At 38.4% G+C, this 18,416-nt stretch overlaps 1 protein-coding gene across 1 annotated transcript in view; it reads left to right on the top strand.

Moving 5' to 3' along the window:
- urod (uroporphyrinogen decarboxylase) overlaps positions 1 to 18,148 on the top strand; it is a 54,921-nt gene extending 36,773 nt beyond the window's left edge. Inside the window, exons 8-10 of the mRNA XM_072574434.1 lie at positions 11,496 to 11,596; positions 17,698 to 17,764; positions 17,853 to 18,148. Of these exons, the coding sequence (XP_072430535.1) occupies positions 11,496 to 11,596; positions 17,698 to 17,764; positions 17,853 to 18,017 (333 nt within the window). The 3' untranslated portion in view covers positions 18,018 to 18,148. The remainder of the gene's footprint in view (positions 1 to 11,495; positions 11,597 to 17,697; positions 17,765 to 17,852) is intronic.
- Positions 18,149 to 18,416: the final 268 nt, after the last annotated feature.

The following is an 18,416-nucleotide window of genomic DNA, read 5'->3' as shown; positions in this document are numbered from 1 at the left end:
CCTCCAAAACTGTTAACCCTTTCTGCTTTCTGTGCTGCTTACTCATTCACTGGGAACACCCCGCCCACACTCCTGCTTATATAAACTGCTCTTGTATGTACTTCCATCGTACTCGATCCCTCCCTTCATGTCAATGCAGGAAAACCTAGCCCATTGTCCAGACTGATGTCCCAGCCACACTCTGACCTACCTGTCATCCCTAGACTGCCAGACCTGTCTTATAGGACTGACCCATGCCAAACCCAGGAATGGAATAGGAAGTATCCCTTGACTGACTGCATTCCCATTCACACCACGAAGGACTCTTGCCCTTTGAATTGCATACACGGCCATTTACTTGAACCACATACAGCATTGTTGCACACTCTGCTAGCACAAGTTGCCTGCATCTTCCTTCCTTCATGCCAAGTTGACAACCTGTAACTGAGCGCTCAAAATATTTTGCACTGAAAAGGTAGTGTCTCCAGCCACACATAGGTAGCCCAGTAAGTGCTAAAATGAGTGAGACCTAAGATGGCAAGTAAACACAATAAGGTGTGTGTATTCATGTTAGTGCAAAGCATCCTCTGTGGATGCATGAGCGATTCAGAGACTAGACAGAAGCATGAAAGCCATGGGTAGAAGGCCTTGGATCGGGGGTAGGCAGGACAATGTGAATCTGGTTGTTTTGCAATGAGGTGTAGTACAGATAAAGGCTCAGTGAGGATGGTGAACATGGAGGTAGGGATGTTGTGTGGAAAACGTGGTATGGTGCTGGGTCAAGCAGTCAGTACGCTGCAGCTGCTAGATACCCACTCCAGTTTTAACTGTCATTATTTTTGCACTAACTACTTTTTTTTGGTAGAGCAAAGAAAAATTAGAAGTGGAATGTAAATAGGGTGAGTTGGAGCTTTGATGGGATGCAAATTCATGGAATACATTTGATACCACTCAGTATTAAAATTGTGAAGTCACCATTTAAGGTTTGAGGGAAAAACTGGGAAAGTCTTTCATCGACATAGGGAAAGAATGAAAAGAAAAATCAGATTCCCAATTTTACCACCATAGTCGCCATTACTCCTGCCACATCAGCAAGGAAAAATTCCAGTCTGTATTTCTTAATATTTTGTTGTTGCTATCCTTGGTTTTCAAACCCAGTGTTTTCTAATCTGCCACTAACTTCAATGGAAATGTGGGAGCCTCGTTAATGCACATTAACAAGGTTTACTGCGAGAATGCTGACAAAAGTTAATTTGGTTTTGCGGGAACTGCTCTGAGAGTTCCTGATAGCAATCTACATTTTTAGAATAAATGCATTTAAAAAATGTTTACTATTTATTTAGAAATAGTTATTTTTATTCCAGATGAGGAATAAGCAAAGTTCATAATGGTGTTGTCCCATTATTCTTGTACATTCCCTGCTCTGTCTCTTCACTGGTGACTTGTAACTCATCCAGAATTGTAAAATCTTCCTTTCTTATTATTTAAATCTCTCTAAGTCTTTTTTGCTCAGCCTCCTGAGACATGTTTATGTTCTAATATGTGATAAACTACTGGTGCAGAGGGTTGGGTCAAAAATATTCAAAAGTAATTGGTTAGAGGAAAAAGCCTGTTTAAAGATAAGTTTTACATCTGTGGTTGTTGAAGCTTCTATAAGCAAGAATCAAAGATGGAAGCAAAAAGCAGCCATATGCTGCTCATGAGAATCACTGGTGGTTAGATTGTAGTGCATTGTCTCAAATCAAATCATGGCAGATACCATTATTGAAACAAAAAAGTAGGGAATTTGTGGGGACAGAACATATGTTGATAATTCTGAAGTACTGAGCATGGTCACAGTCAGTAAAATTGGTGTTGATTAGTGCAGAGCATGTGTGTTAGGCTCGGTCAGTAGGTCACAGTGAAGAATTTAAGAACAGAAGCTATTGGGTTTGAACTTTGCTAGGCTTAATTCCTCCTTTTTGTTCTGAGTACTAGGAATGTGAATTTCCAAAGGGATTCTTCTGCCTGTTTGCTTAATTTCAGCAGAAAAACCATAAATTCCCTTTAGCTCCTTCTGCAAAGTTACTGCAACTAAAAAGTAAAAGCCATCTTGTGTTTTTGGTTTATTGTTGGAAAAAAGGAGATTGAAGGAACTGAACAGTGCTTGTTACACTTAATCATGCTTGCTATACATGCTTTGCTCCATTTGCTGGCTATTTGTGGAATAAAAATCAGTGAGATGAAATTTCTGCTTCTCTTTCAGGAGCATTTGCCCATTCCAACACAAATTGCCCTCCTTTTGCATTTTTAAAAAACATTTAATGCATTCTCAATCCTAACCACTTTTTTTCTTAAAAAAACTGTAAGCTCTCTCTCCACTGTCACTGTTGGTCCTTTTCATAGTCACCCGAAATTGGTTTCCTCTGGTCCTCAATCCTTTTAGCAATATATTAAAAAAATCATTCCTGGGATGTGGACCTCACTGGCTGAGTCACCATTATGGCAATCCCCAGTTGCCCTCAAAAAGATGGTGGTGAGCTGCCTTCTTGAACTGTCACAGTTCATTTAGTGTTGATACACCTACAATGCTGTTAGAAAGGGCATTCTAGAATGTTGACCCAGCAATACTGCTATATTTCTAAGTCAGGGTGGTGAGTAACTTGCAAATGGCAGTGTTCCTATGTCGCAGCTGCCCTCATCCTTTTTGATTATAGTGATCATAGGGCTTTGAATTTTTGAAGTGCATCTTGTAGATAGTTGTAGATGGTGTGTTGGTGTTGGAAGGAGTGAATGTTTGTGGATGTGGTGCTAATCAACCAGACAGCTTTATCCTTGAATGTTTCAGACTTGTGTTGAAGGTGTACTTATCCAGGTAAATGAGTATTCCATCACACTTCAGACTTGTGCTTTGTATATACCAGACAGGACTCGCCTCAGGTGAGTCAGGAGGTGAGTACTAGGCACAGTAATCCTAGCCTCTGACCTGCTCTTGTAGCCACAGTATATAATTAGTCCTGTTCAGTTTCTGGTCACTAATCACACCCAGATGGTTGGGAATTCAGTAATGATGATGCCGTTGAATGCGTGTTGGTTAGATTCTTTATTGTTAGAGATTATCATTGCCTGGCACTCTGTGATGTGAATGTTCCTTGCTATTTGTCGGCTGCAGTGTGGATCTTGCCTGAGTCTTGCTACATTTGGACATGGATTATTTCAGTGACTAAAATGTTGTGAAGCACCTGAAGGTGCTAAACATTGTGCAATGATCAGTAGAAGGGAGGTCATTGAAGCAGCTGAAGATATTGGGTTAGTACATTATTCTGAGGAACGTCTGCACTAGCGTCCTGGAGCTGAGATGACTAACCTCCAATAATCATATCTAACTGCCTTTATGCCAGGTATGACTCTAACTAGCAGAGAGTTTTCACCGATTCTCATTGACTCTAGTTTTTCTAGTGCTCCTTGATGCCGCAATCTGTCAAATGTGGGGATGATGTCTAAAGATATCTCTCTCCCCTCACTAAATAGTTTCTTTCATCCTACTCTGTCCATCTATCAATCAATTTATTTGTGTCTATGAAATGTCCTCTCAATCTTCTCTAAGATGCAAAGCTCCAGCTTATTCAGTCTGTCCTTCATCCCTGGAGCCATTTTGTAAATTATTTCTACATCCTCTCAACAGAGGTCACAGCTTTGTAGAATCGTGCCCAGAATTAGATGCAATACTCCTGTTAATACCAGGCAGTAAATTGCAAAGGTTCATTATTGTTTCCATTCTTTTGTATTTTATGCCTCGATTTATAAAACCTGCTCTATGCCTTTTTAACAATCTTCTTGACATGCCTGCTACCTTCTACAATGTATACGTAAGTAGTTCCTGAACTCTGCCATTGCACCCACTTTAAAATTGTATTAATTATTTTATATTGCCCATCTTCTTTCTTCGAACAAAATGTATCATGTTATAATCCGTACATTGTATTTAATTTGCAACGTGCATCCAGGCAGCATCCGAGGAGCAGGAGAGTCGGTATATCGAACATATGCTCGTAACATCGACTCTTCTGCTCCTCAGATGCTGCCTGACTGGTTGTGCTTTTCAAGCACCACACTCTTCAACTCTGATCTCCAGCATTTGCAGTCCTCACTTTCTCCACATATCCATCCATCCTGTATTCCTTTCCTTATCCTCTTGAAGTTATTACTATCCTTACAGTTCACAATATTTAAAGTTCCACATCATTTCCAGTTTCTCCTGTGGAATATCATGGTACATCTTAATCAAAAAAATACTATCAGAAACTACATGTACTTTCTACTTCCTGTCAATCAGCCAATTTATGTTCATGCTTTTTGCTTCCCAGCCCCCCTCTTTACCCACAAAGTTTATACTAACAGACCCACAAAACATTTCTCTCTGGAAAAAGCTGCATATAAAATTGTCCTCGCTTAAAAATTGCCCAGGAATATAAATGTAAATTTTCTTCAGAATATGGCCTTGTGAATTGTTTGAAGTCTGGACATTTGAAGCCTACCTGAGAACTGTTTTCTCTTGTTTTGAAAACGCTGGATTATTTCCGGAGTAAGCGCTGTATTGCTTTGAAGTCTGCCTGTTACATTTTTAATACCTATCATGAGAGAAAATTGTTTCCTAAGTATCAATGTTGTCCAAGAAAATTCTCTTGTTTAGGATTCGGGCTTCATAGCAAAATTATAACTGCTCTTTCCTTGCGTCATCATCTTTATCTATAGAGTTAATATTAATGTACAGTATTTTAATTTACAGCCTTATTAATACATTTTTGCTCAAATCTAGTGAATCTTAATTTTCACAAAAAGATTAGTTTTAAAAATATTGTACTGAGTAGTTGGCCCCATAATTTTGTCATACTTTAATTCTGATCTGATCTGAACTGTCATTCTATCTCCATCCAAGTCCATCTATCCCACCTTTGTCAGTCACTGTCGGCATCCCGGTCCCTCCCATCAATCCTGTCCCATTCCTAACGGAAACAGATTTTCTGGGCAGGATACTTTGTTATTGGGATCCCTACCTTGTACTGTTTTTGTTCTTCAGCAGTCCCATTCTTCAGTCACATGCTCCAGTCCTTTTCATTCTGTGTGCGTCCATGTACAGTAGGAAGTGCCCACCAAATAAACTCATCAACACACGCACCCCTTAAACTGGCTGATGAAAACAGTCACGGCAGACAAAACGCAGGTATTATTATAGATGGTGATGATTACACCATGAAATTATCATCAGTCATGTTGCCTGATCTGAAACACATACTGATGAGATGTTGACAGAATTTAATTGATGGTGTTTGGGATCGGATTTAGGATAGGATGCATTGGTTCGATGTGAAGATATTCTCCTCTCTGGTTTGGGACGCAATTATAATGTTAGGAATCAAGAATAACTTGAATGGAAGATAGGATGACAAAAGCGATGATGGTCCATAGTAAATAGAGTAGAATGGATCACTTTTTTATGAAATTACTAAAGATGAGTCTAGAAGAGATATAAATGAAATTACTGAATGATCAGTAGCTGCCTCCTGAGAAAAATGAAGGCCATAGTATGATTGAAATTGTTGTGCTCTATACTCAGATTGGAAAACTGTGAAGTGCTGACAAGAAATATGAAGAGGTGTTCACTGAATATACTTTGAGCTTCCTTTGCAGGGTGCCAGGGGATCAAGACAAGTGGGACAGCAAATTAATCCTGCGATTATTGCTCTGTATTAGCATCACTAGGTGGAGCTGGAGCAAACAGTATACAGTAGTTTCTTGTGTTCTTTGTGTTAACTTTGGGATTATTGTTCGTATGAAAAAATAAAGAGAGAAGATCTCATAGGGCATGAACTTATGGGTGATGCTTTCTTTTGATGTTTGTGGGCTTTGGGAGGAAGACTGGGCAATTTTTTTCCCATTTATCAATTCTGTTTTCAAGGCTAGTTTATTTTTTTTTGCAAAAGGTGTTTCTCATTTACAGTCTCCTGTAGTATGAACACCAGTCTTTTATCCAGTAGCTATATTAAACAACCATGTTCTTTTTGAGCAAAAGTGCTCATTAATGGTTTTAACTATGCTAATAGCACTGCTGTACTTTAAATCTGTTGTGTACTCTTATTGCTCAAGTATTTAGTTTTTAAAATATTATTTAGTTGAGTCTCCTTTCATAATGTACTATGCCCCATGTTACAATGTGTTAGATAACTGAGTAATTTTCTCTGTATGTTCCTTTGTACTGGAGGAATTGAGCTTTCCATCCATGTCTTGGATCTTGCAGACTGTATATGATGTCTTTCTTCACATGACCACTTGGTGTCATCCCCTCCCTTACATGGGTCAATAGTTGAATCTCTTAACTCTATTGTTTTGCTTACCTCTTAACTTTGGTGTCCTGCCAGCACTTTGCCTTGTTTTCTCATTAATGTTTGTAAAAATAAAATGCTGCCAACAATATTTAACTATTCACCGTGGCATTAGATTTGCTGTTCTCAAGGGCGTTAGATGCAGACTATAAATATTGGCTCAGCCAGCAACAAAAGTTTTTTTTTCAAAACTAGCTGCAACCTCACTGATAAATTTAGTTCTCAGTGCTAACTGAGCTATGTGGACAAAGTGTCAGATAATCCATACTCTGCATAAACACATTGGATTTCTCGAGTCATCACATGGCCAGATTTGCCAGAATGCAGATGATTTCTCATTTACTAGAAATCATCTTTTAAAAGTGTTACGACTGAATTTGTTAACCAAATAAACCACCAGGTTAATGGATTTTATTTTCATTTTGAAAGGAAGCTTTAGCACAGATTAATTAGAATCTAGGTTCTTTGTGCTATACTTTAGCTTACAAGTAACTAATAAAATTCATTTTTTTTTAACAAGTGGATTCTGTCAAAAAAAAGGTCAATAACTGTTTCTCTTGTGACTATGACTTCACATTCATGGAATCATCTTTTGAATTGGGCAGATCTGGATGGCAGATCAATCAGGGACACCTTGTTAGACTGTTACCTCAATTAGAAATTCTGAAAAATAAATAAGTTATTAGAAATAATTCTCTGATTACCCTGAACATTCCTTTTTGTGGTCTTTGATTTCATTATTTATTATTGGTTTCCAAGTGAATGATGATCTAATCATCAGAGCATGGGTTGCTCCATCGAGGGCTTGAAGTAGCATGTGATATTGGTGAGGCACCTTATTAATGGCCATTGCCTCTGGTTGCTGGAGTTTTTATCAATATATAAGGTGTATTAAATTGATGAGAAAGGGATGACCAAAACACAAAAATATTGTCATGAATTAGAAATGTGCGTGTTCATAAGGGATTAATGGTTAATTCCCTGAATCGTAACTACTGCTTTTATAAAACAACATTGGAAGGCATTGCCATTCCGATGGGAAAATATTCATACAACAATAGTTTTGCATTTCAGTTTATTGTTTCTAATTATTCTGATTTCTACCTGAATATTGAATTGAGAGATAAGAGACTAAGATGCGACTTTTACATGCTTCCATCAACCAAATTAATTTTAATTTTGTTCTGTAATCACAAATCTTTTTATGCACTGTATAAATATTACGCTTAAAAGGTGCTTCTGTTTTTGTTTTCTCCAAATGCACTAACATAATGAGTTTCAGTGGCGTTGGCAATGATGCTGGAACTATAGAGTATTGCACAGGAAAGACTTGGAATAATGTTACAAAACACCTATAAAACATTTCAGAAATTGGACACCAGTTGAATATTAACTGAGTGTGAACTTTTGCTACTCAAACCTTTGATTTAACTGTAGGGTGTAGCATTGAAATAAGGAGCACTGATACCTAAATGGATGGCATCTTCAATCTCTTGAAGAGCCCTGCCACCTGTACAGTCTTGTGCAGCCAGTGAAGATTTCTCCTCCATGCTTTACGTACACACAGATGTACTAGATGCATATGTGCGCTATAGACTGTCATCTTGGGGTGGTTGTGATTACTGTACAATTGTATTTGGTGTCACTGCTCCTGCATTTGTTGGTCCCTTGTGGGATCGCCTTCCTTCTGTAAAGATGCAGCATCTTCAGAAACCCTTGAGAAATATCCACTCCCCAATTTATTTTTATGCAATTTGAATCTTAAGCAGCAACTAAGAATTATTATAAGGTATAGGTAGAAGAATCGCATGCAAACATTGTCGATTACAGCACCAAATGTAATTTGAACCAAATGTAATTTCCATTTGTAACAAAATTCACCCTTAACAGAAGCTTTCATTTCCTTTTTAAGAAGCTAATTTACAGTCCCAATCTGGACTGGCCTGTGCATAAGATTCCAGTCCCATACTCTGCCTGACTCTTCAAGTTCTCAGTACAATGGGGATGTGGAATAAATACTACCATTGTGATATCATTCCAGGCATAGTTAATGAAGTTTTATTTTGGTTTCTGATCATGATGAGGGAGTTTAAAGTTAGGAAATGGAATACTTTCCATGTGGGCATGTACTGTCGGCACCAGACACTCACCTGATCAGGTATGTAGTGGTAGTGACCTGTTCCCTTTGCTTTGCCTTGAAAATGCGTATCAATTCTAACTTACAAAAGCACCTGAAACAGTGATGTAATCCCATTTGCCAGTGCCCCATTATGAGATTGCCAATTAAGCGGCCCCCCCAGAACTAGATTGAAACTGTTCAAGTTCATTTTGCATTGGATCCTTACGGCAGGACACCACAAGAGATTTCATCGCCGGTTTGGGTTGGATTTGAACTCCAGTCAGAGGTGAAAAACGAGTGCCTAACCCAGATTTTATTTTGTGTGATTTTGTTAATTGCAGAGCAGATGTTGAATTATACAAATTCAAATAAATCAATCTGTTTTATTCTAACTTTAAATCTGATTTAGGACTTTAAATCCCAATATTAAGTTTTGAATCAATTGCTGGGGATTGGTGAGAGGATTGCTTTTCCACTCCTGGTGCAGGTTTAGATTACATAACATTCTGTATGGCTGCTTTAATTCCAGTAGACATTTTAATACATCTGCATGTTCTGTCTAATCTGTTCTGTGATCTCTGTGCTGACCTCCTCCAGATTGGTGTTTGTGTGTGTGTATACAGTACTCCATTGTAATGCTAGAATTTGTCACTTATGCATAATTCTGGACAGTATTCCGTTTAATTCATGTTGAATGTTTAAAGGGAAACTGGATTGTTGTATAAAAGGTTCCACAATCTGAAATTATTTGCTCTAAGAAGTTTGATCTAAACTTTATTTTTGTTGCCTATGTCTATGCATCTGTGTGTGCCCTTCATTCTGTTTACTGGCTAAAGTGTCTTATCCATGGGCTGGCTTAGTTCCATCTATGGGATTTATGTACCTTTTGTGAAGATAAAAAGGCAGGACAGAATTCCATGTGTTGAGGTACTTGAGCTGTATTGAGTTTCTGCTCATTCAGGTGCTGCAGAAATGGAAAGCCCCATGTTATCAACACTAACTATCAAAGCAGATCATTGATGACATGAGAGTAATGACAAAATCAAAGCCAGATGGAATATCTCATCACTCAGTATTACCTCTAACTGCCACCCTACCTATTTCTCAAACTTGCCATTCACCTGCTTCTGGCCTCTTGTACATTACCCCATTCCTTTAACCCACAATACGTAATTTCAGGAATGAGGAAGAAACCTAAAAGCCCAAATGACAAAAATAACAGTCAGACAGGAAACACAAAGCTCTTTACATGTGAAATATGTGAAAAAGCATTGACAGTTGTATTGAACTTTTAAAGTCATGCAATGAGATACCTTTCGTATTTAAGAAAGAGAATAATAGCATTCCCATAATCTTTAAAAACAAAGGATTATTTACCTATTGTTCATTTTCAAAAGATCTCTTGAGTAATTGAACTCCTGTTTGATATCCAGTCAGTGTTCACAAAGTTATGTTAAAGGTACTACGTATATTGTGGGTTACTTTAGTTTGCCTATAACATGGCAAATAGTCAATCTGCTGCTTGTTCTCTGCTAATGCCACTTGTGAACTAACAAATTTTGAAAATGTTTTGGAGATAATTTTGTCTTTTCTCCAAAATATGTTGATCCTTACTGTGTTAAATGATGCACTAAATAAAGCTAATTGCACATAAAGTGCTGCTCATGGAATTTAAAGGTTGTGTATGTACAGTGGTGTATTTAGAACTGTACAAAATGAATAGTGTCAAGTGATCATTTTTAAGTTGTATACTGAATGGAAACACAGCTGTTATTATTCACAGAAGCTGAAGGTTTCCAATGGAGAGAGCTGAGATGGAGTCAGTGATTTAGTTGATGGAAGGGGGAATCTAGTTTGTAAAGCAAGACTTAGAATGTTTTGAGGGATGAAAGGCCAATAAATTACCCAAGTTATTGGGATAGATGGGAGATGGTGGCCCGTGACAAAAGCCTGATTTATTAGGATCTTGTGTCTGTCTTCCTGTGTCACTGGAGATTTGCACAATGCATTACTAGTTCCAGTGAAACAATGTTTCCATTTTGTCACTACAGTAGGGTCTGAAATCAAGGTTCTACACTGATTGGGAATGGATATCAAATTGATCATACTCTGTGCTGATTATGCTAAGACTGTAAAGATAATTCTTTAAGGATTTGTAAAAGTAATATGGTTCTGGGCAATTTTTTTTGAGAGGTTGCATTGGATCAATTCTAACTGTTGGAAAATTTTGGGAGTACACTCAAAGAAGACATATGTACATGCACACCTGATACAACAGAGGAAACATGAGCTGCATTACACTGATTCCCAACTGTAGCCTTTGTATTGGGAAAGATGGACTGATCAGAGGATCCAGGGAGGAACTGTTCAGATTTGTGCTTTTTTTCTTCCGATGGGATGAGAGCCTCCTCTATCTCTAATAAATGGCCAATCCGCTTTCTACATGAGCGAATACCAATCCAGCTTGGGCATGATGTCTAACTATATTTTACACTCTGGTTTAATTTTGGTTAACCATGCTGTATCCCTTCCAAGCCCAGTATTTAATTTGAGATGTGATGCCCGTATTAAATATCAGGCCTTAACTTCTGCCACATTTTGCTTCTGTTCTTTCTCACAAGTTTTGGGGTTCTACTCATTTTGCATGATTTTTTTGATGGCAGATGTTTTCTCGGTTCTGGCTTTTTCAATTTCTTGATACTCCTTTCATTTTTTTGACTTATCTCATCCTCTTTTACATCAGGAACCCTAGTGTCATTGAATCTCTTTTGCCTTCCTCATCCAGAGATTCCTCTTTGTTCTTTTTTCCCATCCTTTTGCTTTCATTGCTTAAAAACTTGTAGCACCACAAACTTTTCTCAGTTTTGAAAGGTCAACACCCTAAAACACTTATTCTATTGCTATCTCCACATATGCTTCCAGACCTCCAGAGTATTTCCACCATCTGCAGTGTTTTGCTTCTGTTTTATAGTTGTTTGAACATGAAATTTGCTTATTCTCCAAATAACCTATTTCATTGTGTTTTTATATCCCAGATTGTATTTGCAAAAGATGCCCATTATGCCTTAGAAGATATTTCACAGTCTGGATATGAAGTGGTGGGGTTGGACTGGACTATTCAGCCTAAAGTTGCACGGTACGCTGAGCAGCATTTAACCATAATTTATCTGACAAACTGCTGTTAATTTAAGAGCATTCAAGTAATGATTTAAAATCAACTTATTGAGCACAATACCATTTTGCAATTGCTTTCCCAATAGAGAAATGCAAGAATGAATGAATGTTCTACATACATTTGCTCCACGTGTTGCATAGTTTCTGACTGAGTATTACTGTTTTGTGACACACAATTATGTCTATAACTGCTCATGCTGCAGGAAGATGGAGCCTCCTAAGCCTGATGGCCCAGTCACAGTGGAGCTGATCATTACCTATGCTCAAATCGGTACCTCTGTAGACAGAAATCAAAGCTGGGGCAAATAAGGGTGAAGGATTTGGATACTGGAAAGTAACGGTCACATTGGCAACAAAGGCACGGTTCAGCAAATCTGTGGATGCAGTAATGCAAAATGAATGGAAAGCACAGGTTAGGCATTTTGAACTTTGTGCAGCTGTAAATGGCTGAGCTGCGAATTTTCCTACAGCCAGGTGCATTGTGAAGTAGGAAGAGCAGATGGTTCAATGCGTCCCCCTCCTTTCTATTCCTCACGACGTTTTCCACCCTGTTTCAAGTTTCCAACTTAGCCCATTTCTCTTTTTGTTAAAGCTAATATTGGAAGCTTCCAAGTCTCCCTTTCCTCCCTCCCTCCCTCCAAATGCTCAGCTCACCCAAGGATTTGTTTGCCCTTCGTTTGTTTATTAAAGAAAGAAGGAGGAATCACCAATGAACCAACCTCATACTCTTCATGGTCCAAATTGTCATTATTAGAGGCCTAGAGTGCAGGCACCATCCTAAATTCTATGCAAAACTGGGTCAGGAAACTATGTATGAAGAGGAACTGAAAAATGTGGAAGAAAAAAATTAAACTGGATAAAAATAGAGAATAAAATGGCTTTGTTGAAATTGCTTTGTTGTTGAAGCATAGTAAATATTTTAATTACTCCATTCAACAAGAATACTAAAGACTAGTGAACATCAAGGGGTTCTTTTAAGTGATAGGCCCTATATATATATTGCAGGGAAGAAAAACTTGGATTACAACAGAATGGGTCTTTCTGCTTTTGTAAGATAAGTGCTTTGTGTTCAGAAAATAACAATGATGAGATAAGACATCTGTGTAGGAAACACAGAAATATTTATTCAACGTGTTAACCCATTCTGGACTTGAATTTTGAGAACAAGTATCAGCCAGCCACAATAACCATTAGCATGGGAGTTAAAACATACATGTTCATTTATCAATTGTTGATCAATTCTGATTATAACACTTTCCCCTCATTGTAAAATTGAAACAATGTAGACTATTTAAAAGAATACCCAATGAGTAATATTTCTAATGTATTCCTGTATGAGAAAAATGAAATGACCAAAGTGCTAGTACAAGTTGAAATGTGAAACACTCTTTCAGGTCATTTAATTACTACCTGGAATTATTAGAATGTATGAAATATTGTTGTATGCCTGTTTCACAACTACATCATGTAGTTCATGATCATTGACCATATATTAATCCTTTCCCATGACGTTGTGACGCTCCCATCTCCCTTAGCATGTGAAATAGTGCTCTGCAGGATGTCTGACAGTCCTAGTGGCAGCAATTAGCAGTAGAATCAAAAAGCAGCTTGTACTTTGTAACAGCTTTAAAGTCGACATCTTGAAACATTTCACAGGAAAAGCTGATGCAGAGTGGGAGAAGAGTTAGTGATGATGTGGAATTTGATGACTGGAGTTGTGTTTGGAGTCAGTAGCCAGAAGGTTAGAGTGGAGTTGGGTGGAATATGGGAGATCAGGATGGTGGATATGCAATCCGTGTGGAATTGGAAATAAAACTTGCATAAAAAATTCAAAGTGAAGCTCTTTTGGCAGTGCATCAACATTACATACTAGTGGTTCATCTTGTCTGTGTGATTTAATTGTATGAAAATAGACAAGTTTTCAATGTTAAATATGTAAATTGTGACTTGATTTTTTGGCCCGCACTTCAAATAGCAATTCATTGGCTTTGAAGCCTTTTGGAATGTCCAATACATAAAAGAAACAATGAAAATGCAAGTCAGTCTGGCTTGTACCCCTTAACTGGAGCCTTCAAAGGGCATCTCCTTACAGAGCTATTGAATGTTTCTGTTTCTGAACAAATAATTCTTGTGGACTGTCTGTGAAAAACTAACTGAAAGCCACCTTGTAATGAATTTATTTTTTGCATACTAGGAACTGGCTTGAATCTTCTCCAACCTCTTTCGCTTGTACTTTTGCAATGAAAGGACATTTCACTGTTATTATGGGCTGGATTTAAATCCAAGCTGCATTTTGCAGTTTTCCAACTATAACACTAGGCCCCTCCTGCAAATTATTGGTTGTTACAATGAAATATCGCTCTTCAGAGAAAGCAATGATTTCCGGATGAGCAAGTAGTAAGGATTGGTGCATTGCATCAAGCTGTGCTGTTTGAGCATTGTGCATAATTCGCTTCACTTTTTTGAACTTGATTAGTTCTCTGCCCTTCTTGCTTGCCTTTTGAAGATCACGTTTTGTCTGAGATGGCAGATCCCAGGTGTACAATTAGTCAGTGAGGCACAAGTGTAAATATGTGTCACTGTTTGGTTACTTAATGGCCTCTCAACATTTCTAGGAGCCATTACCAAGCGAATTGAGAAGTAGTGTAAATAAACACAAATGCTGCCAAATGCACTATTGTCAAGGTGTGTCTTCCAGAGAACTGAACCTGTCAAACAACCATCCTATACAGCTGTTAATGCCATTGACCCTGCAGTCATTGTCTTTGTTTCAAGGGCAGGTTCAGGTGGGTAGGTCATAGCTGGGAAGGAGAGGTGAATGCTAGACATTACTACAGGCTTCATTTCTAAGTACAAAATCAACAGCTTGTACCTGTTGTTCTTTGAACTTCCAGAGCACCATATGATTATTTTAAAGCAAATTTAATCTTTAACTGTAAACGTTTGTAAGAAGAATTTGGAACTTAATCACTGTTTACATAATGTAGTCATTCTGCCAAAATCTGAAATGATAGTAAATCTCACTTAAAGATTAAATTGTGTTTCTGAAAGTCACAACTTTAACTGAACCAGTTTTAAGCAAATCACATTTTCCCATCAAAACCAGTGTAAAAGCTACAGTTGTGTCCTGTAGGACTTTTTCTCATCTGAAAAAGAATTACAAAAAAAATTATAAACCTGGAAGTTGAAATACTTTATATTACTAAATTTCTATTACAAAGCTCAAATGTGAAAGTAATATAGTAACTTGCTACTTGGTCTATATCACTGCCAATGTTGCTCATTACTGAACCTATGTCCTGGACACCCCTCATTTTGGGGAGGTAATAGCCTAATGGTATTATCACTGGACTATCAAGCGACCCAGGTTCAAATCCCACCACAACAGATGTTCGAATTTGAATTGAATAAATACCTGAAATTGAGTCTTTTGTTGGAAAAACCTATCTGATTCACTAATGTCCTTCAGGGAAGGAAACTGCCATCCTTACCTGGTCTGGTCTATGTGTTTCCAGGCATACAGCAATGTGGTTGATTCTTAACTACCCTCTGGGTAGTTAGAGATGGGTAATAAGTGTTGGCCTAGCCAGTGATGCCCACGTCACATAAATTATCTTTTTTTAAAAACATCCTGCTTCCTGCAAACCATTTCCCTCATTGATTCTCTGAACTGTAGCCTCTGTCATTCCTCCTGTCTGTCTGACTTATGATTTCTCCAATTTCCCAACCCTCCCGATTGCTGATCCTTCCTTTTGCTGGTTCCTTCTCCTGGGACTCTGGTAATGAATAGCAAGTGGCAGAAGGCAAGTTCTCTTCAAGTGAGTTTGTGATCAGCTTCAGTCCTTTTTTGACCCGTTACTCAACAATGGACTTAAATATGTTTTGGGATGTTAAGATGGGACATGGAAAATGGAGAGCTGGAGAGTCAGGATTGGAAGATTCAAAGAGAGGGTGGGCTGGCAAGAGACGGGTGGACTATTGGAGGAATGACAAGAAAAGGAATGGGTCAGGAAGCAGAAGAGACCTGTCTAAAATATGCCACTTTAATTTAATTTGGAGATATGTGATGAACAGACATGGATCAAGAGGGGAAGTGGGCAGCAAAGATTGGATGGATGAATGTTATGGATGTTTAAGAATTGGAAACCGAGCAGAAAGTTAGATATAGAGGCTGGGAGGGGTGGAGATTGTGCTTGTAGAGGGATTCCAAGGTAAGAATGAAACTTTTAAATTTGAGGAGATTGCTGGCATATGATAGCTGACAACTAGACCATTACAGGGTCATTGTAGGATAGCAGAATGGAGTCTTCTTTAAGCCCCGCTGTATAGATGGTGGAATGTGCAAAGCTGGTCAAGAGATATTCAACATGGAATGTCCATCTTGCCATCTTGGGGAAAATAGTGCTAAACCCCATACTGCTGAGCCATTTCAGGCCTAAACTAGTAAAGGTAAGGAAGGCAGTAATTTAGTGGTAACCTGGATCTGTGGACTAAGTTCACTGTTCTAGGGTCATGGATTGCAATCCCACCATGGCAGATGGTGAATTTTGAATTCCATTTTTAAAATGACCTGGAATTAAAAGGCTAGTCGGATGGTGAACATGTAACTTTGTCCAAAAAAAAAGCACATTTAGTTCACAAATGCCCCTGAGAGAAATCTGCTGTCTCTGGCCTACATGTAACTCCAGATTCATAGTAATGTAGTTGATTTGGAACTGCCCTCTGAAATGGCAGCTAGGGATGGACAACAAATACAGCCTTGCCAGCAGTGCCTATGTCCCATACAAGAGTCTTATTTGAAAAAAATTATATAATTTTAAGGCAGAATACCAAAGCAAGAGGAAAACAAAGACTGAATTCAGAGCATAAGTAGTTAAAAAGTCTTCCAGAAAGTTTTTTTCATAGTAACCAATAAGCCGCATGGTTTATTTTGAGGAAATCGTTTTCTTTGACTTCCTGACGTGATATTTGTATGTGGGTGAGGTGCTAATCTTGCTTACCACACACAGCCCATGCCAATTTCAGAACTGAGCTGTAAACTGAATTGGTAATGCTGAACAAAATCAGCAGTAAAAGACCTCTGAATAACTATATGTATCACATCCGTCTTTTATTATGCAATTTTCTTTTGTAGGCCACGTCACCACAATTGGGAATAAATACATTGCCAAATTGTAGGTACTATCAGCCATCACATGCCACATTACAGACTCTTTACCAATGCCAACACTTCAGAATCATATGATCCCTACAGTGTGGAAACAGGCCATTTGGCCCTTTGAGTCCACACCAACCCTCTGAAGAGTATCCCTCCCAGACCCACCCCCATCTTTATAACCCTGCATTTCCCATGGCTAATCCACCATGGCTGCATATCCTTTTGCCACTGGGCAATTTAGCATAACCGATCCACCTATGCTGCCCATCTTTGGACTGTGGGAGTATACAGAGCACCCAGCAAACCCGGGGAGGGCTCCACCCAGACTGTTACGCAAGGTTGGGACACGAACCTGAGTTCTGGTGCTGAGAGGCAGCAATGCTAACCATTTACCACCATGCCTATAAAGCAGCTCAAAATTTAAAGTCAATGAAGGAAATAAATCTGAACTTTAACAATAGCTAATATTAGTAATGGTGGTGGTTTTACAAGCACTAAATTGTTGCCAATTCACACATGTTTGGTGAAAGAAATCTGTCTTTACCTGGTTCAGGATTTGTGTAACTTCAAATCCACAGCAATATGGTCAACACTTAACTGCTTTCTGAAAAGACCAAGCGAGCCACTGAGACTTCAAACAGGGGGCAACTATGGAGGTGCAATAAATCTTACCATTGGTAGCAATTCCTACATCCCATGAATAAACATTTAACTTATTGTATCCCCTTTATCCAAAAGGAAACATCTCATGCAAATCATTAGTGCTTGTAGATTGAACTTTCTAAAGTGGTATCGTTGTGAATGATGCGTGTCTTTGAAACTGGTTTTCCCACCACCAAGTTTTTAGTCTGAAGGAGAAATGGATGGAAATTTGCTAATGTTTGGACTTGTTCCTTCTCCTGCAGTGAAAGAACAGGAAAGAAAGTAACCCTTCAAGGTAACATGGATCCTTGTGCACTCTATGCATCTAAGGTAAGAAGCAGTAGGAGCAGAAGAAGTCATTTAAGTCATAATTGAAGATGAATTTTGAACATAATGGTGTTGCCTTATATTTAAACAGGATAAAATAAGCGAAATAGTGAAGAAGATGATTGAAGAGTTTGGTACACAGTGCTACATTGCAAATCTGGGGCATGGCATGTATCCTGATATGAATCCTGAACATGTGGCTACATTTGTGGATGCTGTCCATACACACTCACGACAGATATGCAAGAACAAATAGTACTGTCAGTACTATATACTATGCTATAGAAAGGATTCAACTCCTTGGAACAATGTTGAATTGGAAGAGTTGCACTGATAATTAATAGAAGAATATGTTTTATATGAAATAAAGATTTTATTTCAACTGAACCTGTGTCATAGTGGGCTGGGGAAAGACAGCAGTTACACTCCAGAGTTCCCTGGGCATGAACACCACGTTGGTGGAGAAGCAGCCAGCTTGATGTATCTTTATAGGTGACACTTTTTTTTAAGTCAACCTGTTCAGGGATGTTTTTGCACACCTCTTAAGTAGGTGGGACTTCAACACAGGCCTCCTGGCTTAGAAGGAGGAGCACTACCAACAACCGTAAAGGAAGCAATTGCAAGTCAGCCTGGTATTTGGAGAGAGATTTTCTAA

The sequence above is a fragment of the Chiloscyllium punctatum genome, chromosome 7 (genome assembly GCF_047496795.1).
Source record: "Chiloscyllium punctatum isolate Juve2018m chromosome 7, sChiPun1.3, whole genome shotgun sequence".
In the NCBI taxonomy this organism is placed as follows: Eukaryota; Metazoa; Chordata; class Chondrichthyes; order Orectolobiformes; family Hemiscylliidae; genus Chiloscyllium; species Chiloscyllium punctatum.
This window is presented reverse-complemented; position numbering and strand designations above follow the sequence as displayed.